Raw genomic sequence first — 5,062 nt, 5'->3', positions numbered from 1 at the left:
GTCAATGCCTGAGGGCTCCCAGTATGTGAGAGGGGGCAGGCTGGGCTGAGGGACACTCCCAGCCCGTCCCCCGCCCCACCCCCCAGTGCACGAATTTCGTGCACCAGGCCCCTAGTTATATTATAAATATCCAAGTGGCAGAAAAAAGGTTCCCCACCCTTGCTATACTAATAGAAAGTACCCACCCCTGCTATGGAAAGTACGTGGAAAGAATGAACTTCAGAAACACTGCTCACTATTCTCTTTAAAAGCCCTTTATGACTAGAAAGCATTTTAAGATTGCCTTCAAACTCATTCCCATGCTTTTGTTCTCTTGGTTTTTCAGCTACCCCTCGGCTACCATTCTAAGGTTTTAAATTCTCTGGGAGGCTCCACTCAACCTTTCCAAGGGCAATACTTACCTCTTCAGTTGAGAGTCTGGATACGATACACAAATACAGATACTGTTCAACTTAATGGAAATGTTTCCTCATAGTTCCTGCGACTGCATCAATGCACTGCAGATTACTGCCTAGATCTTAAACTATAGCATCTCATTGTTGCTCACTGCTTAGCATGTCCACTTCTAGGCTTTTTTCCCTTTCTCATACAAGCAGCTAGGATTTTCCATCTTATATTAGGGTTGTAAATATATTGCTACCAAAACCATGTTGTTCTACTGTGACTTTAATTAAAGTTATTCCTCAGTCTAATTCTACCTTTCAAAGTATACTTTCATATAAAAGCCACAAAATTATTTAGTTAAATGTCAACGAATGAACGTTGCATTATTCAATGATTAAGCCCTAACAACTTCACTTGAATAATCACGTATAGTTATTTCCAATTACAAACAAGAAAGATGAGTTAAGAGCTTGATCTAACAGCAACAAGGCAGCCAAAACTGGGATGAAATGTGAAGTGTTTGTGCACATGTCACAATAGAGACAAGCATCTGTGTTTTCCATCAGCTTACCTGCTCCTGTGATAAGCACTGGATGGACTACTTAGTATCTTTAAAGAAATCTAAAATCATCTCCTCCACCTAGTACACCAAGGAGGAAATACTCAAATGCCAACAATCATCACCTCTCTGGTCCGAATCCTCAACTTGTATCTACCATATTCATACATTTTGGTGCTACTGCTACAACTGTCATACATGAGAAACTGCCAGAACCTATGGACCCTGAAGTTTTCTAATGCAAAAATATCTCATTTTGACCAGTTTTACAATATATTCAACTGTAATAGGATTGCCCAAGTATTTTTGTTTATTATACACATTTCTTTACCTGATCCATCATACATGGTATTCTATTTGCACATTTTTTAAATCTAGAATAAAATTCCAAAAGGACCTGACTGATGTAAAAAAAAAATGGACTATCTGGGAAGACAGTCCAAATCTGTCAGTTCGTATCATCCTCCAGGGCACAGATTCTACCAATACAAAATAAACCTGTACATGAAACTACTATCAAAATTGGGAAGTAAACAGATCTGTGTTCTCAAGCTTTTAAAGGTAACAAGACATGGCTATGAACATCTTCACCTGACTTGGTCCCCACTCAAAGCTATTCTCAGTATAACAGCTAGAGTGGCCCTTTGAAAATATTAGTCACATCATGTGATTGCTATGCTCAAAGCCTTACAATAGCTTCCCAACATACTCAAAGTTAAAACCGAGGTCTTCACAGGGACCAAGGAGATGTGTGGCCTGGCCCATCCACACCCCTCCCACCAGCTCTCATCTCTCTCCAGCCCCATTGGCCTCTAACTGCTTCCCCAAAATTCCGGTCATGTTCCTGCTCCGGGAAACTTTTATATCTGCCACTCCTCCTTCCTGTGGCGCTTTCCTGACTCACCTCCTTCAGGGCTGGTTCAGATGGAAGCCTTCTTCAACCAATCTATTTAAAACAGCAGCTCCCTATTCTCCCTCCCTTGCCATTTTTTGGCACATCACTTCTTAATATGTTTTACCATATTCTACTTATTTATTAATGTACAGTCTTCTCCCCTGACTAGAATGCGAACTCCATGAGGACAAGATTTTTATCTGTTTTATGCACTTCTACCCCAGAGCCCAGATAATGCCCAGCACAAAACAGACATTTAATATACAGAGGCAATGATGTTAAGTAGGATCATTTGTTTGTATTCCTATCTCCTCCCATTAGCATATAAGCTCCATGAGGACAGGGACTGGTGTTTTCCACTGTTAGGACCTAAAACAGAACCAGACATGACAGACTGTCAAATCTCAAAAGGAAGGCGGGGGCAGAATAGGTTAACCAAAGAACTTGGTTGACACAGACAATAGTGCAGTGAAGGCCTGGGGAGAGGGAGAGAGCAGGTACAGGGTAGAGGGGGAGTCAATAGTGGGCTGGGAGAGGTGAATGGGGGAAAAAAGAGGCATATGTAATACTTTCAACAATAAAGACTTTTTTAATTGGTGAGGAAACATCAATGTTTCCATGGTGATAAGAAATGCCCTTTCACAGTACAAAATTGTCAGATTATAAAATGAAAATAAGTTCACTTTCATTTTTTCCAACATGTTTCTTCTCCCATTTATCAATTATTAAAGACTTTCCGAAAAGAGCTTTAGCCCTTTCTTGCTCTTTCTTTCCAGTATTGAGGCTAATTCATAACACAGAATTATGTGACTTTCTTTTTCTTGACAACTGATATAATAAACACAACATTTTCTCTCTTGGTTTTCTTTTGCCTCAAACTCCACCATACTTAAAAAGGAGGATGGCCGCTATGGGTCAGTTGGTTGGGCATCATCCCATGTACCAAAGGTTGCCGATTTGATATTATTGGGTCAAAATGGACTACAGTTTATTTTAAATCTAGAGCAACTGATCTATACCTTTACCTAGTTTCACAGATAAATCCACAGGATGAACTCACCGCTTGTAAAGGCCAAGAATTAGAGGATTCCTTTAGAAAATACCCAGTTAATTTTAAAATATAAAGAGGTCATCATATTGCTTCAAAGGGCTTACTGATTTGGCAACTCTATTCTTAGAGGCTGAAACATACGAACACCAGTCTTAGAAGAATAGTTTATGCATCTGCTTACAAAAGCATGATATAAGATCTAGAAGACAGGAAAGAAAACGTGTGAGAATGCCGTGAGCTCAGCTATAATTGAGCAGGTAGAGTCCAGAGAGTTCCCACCTCAATCAAATGGCACAGAGCAGTACATTTCAAATGGTCTACTCAGCCCTCAGCCCACAGAAGTGCTTAGAGGCAGCCACCAACTATGGAAGAGGAGACCAAGCCTGAGCTCCAGTCCTTTCACAGGCCTTTCACACCCACATCAAAAAGAGAGCACCGCCTCCCTGAATGTTTGTATGCTAGGGTTCTGGCAAATATCTCATTTTAAAAATGTCTGAAAACCAGCAGCAAGGGCTTAGAGTTAGGGAGACGCAAGTTCAAATTCTAGATTTGTTGAAATAGGAATATACACCACCATGCCTAGCAAGGAATCAGTGCTCAATAAGTGGTAGAAATGATTATCCATCAATGAGTAGTAGTAAGAGGTATTAAAGGAGTGACCCTTAAAATACACAACCAAGAACCACATAACTATAATGTGACAACACACAACATTTAGTTATCAGTTTACTCCTCAGCCCAGTGGTTCTCAACCTTCCTAATGCTGCAACCCTTTAATACAGTTCCTCATGTTGTGGTGACCCCCAATTTCATTGTTACAAATTGAACATAATTAAAGCATAGTGGTTAATCACAAAAACAATATGTAATTAGATAGGTGTTTTCTGATGGTCTTAGGCGACCCCTGTGAAAGGGTCATTCGACCCCCAAAGGGGTCACGACCCACAGGTTGAGAACCGATGCCTTAGCCAAATATAAAATTACCCCTTATGAACCCACTCTATCCCTTAGGTGCTAGAGACATGGTACCCAGGAACCCCAAGAGCTTTTCCTGCACCTACTACAGAAGGAAGGAGGTGGGGAAGGAGAAGTGGAAGAAAGAAGAAAAGGAGCAGAAAGAGGGAAGAGAGAAGAAGGGGAGGAAAACAAAGGGGAGAAAAAGAGTAAAAGAAAGAGTAAAAAAAAACACCTCTAAAATATGAAAAGAAAATTACAAAACAGAAATTAATACATACTTGTCACTACTAAGAATTATATTCGAGAATTTTGGTATTCATAAATATTTCTTATATGCTTAAATAATTTATGTTAGATTTTCTTCACAAACATGACAAAGAATGTACAATGACTGCAGATAAATCACAACCAACTTCAAATTAGGTGACATACTCAAAGGTAAAAATTTTTTTTTTAAATAAGTCAACCGCTACAACACACAGACACACACACACTCAATGTGTGATATGAGCATATTAAATACATTTGATACCCTGTGATGGGAGTCTCAAATCGTAAGAAGCCCATAGGAGAAGGAAGAAGCAAATCCCGGATGCCCTCTCTGATCCGCCGGCTTTCCAGCATATGCATCTCATAACTCCTGAAAGCACCTCAGGAATCACTGGAACCCCAGGAACCCCAAGGTTAAGGCCATGGGCCTCTACTCAGCTCCTCTCCCCCAGCTATCACACCTGGACGAATGGGAGGGTGCTGCAATCACCAGACAGGAGGAAAGGAGGCTCACCTGCTTTATTTTATTTCGGGAGTTGGTGATGCGCTCTGTGATGCTCTGGTATGTGCGGATAGCGGTCGTCAATTCCGTATAGTGCTGCACAATCAGTTCATCCAGGTCACGATCACATTTCTCATAGGCTTCTTCAAGGCGACCCTTCTCATTTTCTCTGTCTTCAACATCATCACTGGTAGACAGCGTTCTGATAAAGACAGAGAATATATATCAAGCTGAGTCAAACTTAAAGCAAAAAGGAAAAAAGTACAACATATGAAATATAGTCAATAATATTGTAATAACCATGTATGGTGCCACGTGGGTACTGGAAATATTGGGAGAACACTGTATAAAGTATATGATTGTCAAACCACTTACGCTGTTCACCTGAAACTAACACAAAGTAATATTGCATATAAACTGTAATTGGAAGAAAAAAAGAAAAGA

General features: G+C 40.2%; 1 protein-coding gene across 1 annotated transcript in view; it reads right to left on the bottom strand.

The window, feature by feature from the left end:
* Positions 1-4,834, bottom strand: part of EXOC4 (exocyst complex component 4) — a gene marked incomplete at its 5' end in the record, with an annotated part of 716,953 nt that extends 712,119 nt beyond the window's left edge. Inside the window, one exon of the mRNA XM_015559399.1 lies at positions 4,631-4,834. Coding sequence (XP_015414885.1) covers positions 4,631-4,834 — 204 coding nt within the window. The remainder of the gene's footprint in view (positions 1-4,630) is intronic.
* Positions 4,835-5,062: the final 228 nt, after the last annotated feature.

This window comes from Myotis davidii, unplaced genomic scaffold (assembly GCF_000327345.1).
Source record: "Myotis davidii unplaced genomic scaffold, ASM32734v1 scaffold214, whole genome shotgun sequence".
NCBI classification, from domain to species: domain Eukaryota; kingdom Metazoa; phylum Chordata; class Mammalia; order Chiroptera; family Vespertilionidae; genus Myotis; species Myotis davidii.
Note: the sequence above shows the minus strand (reverse complement) of the source record. Positions and strands in the feature narration are given on the sequence as shown.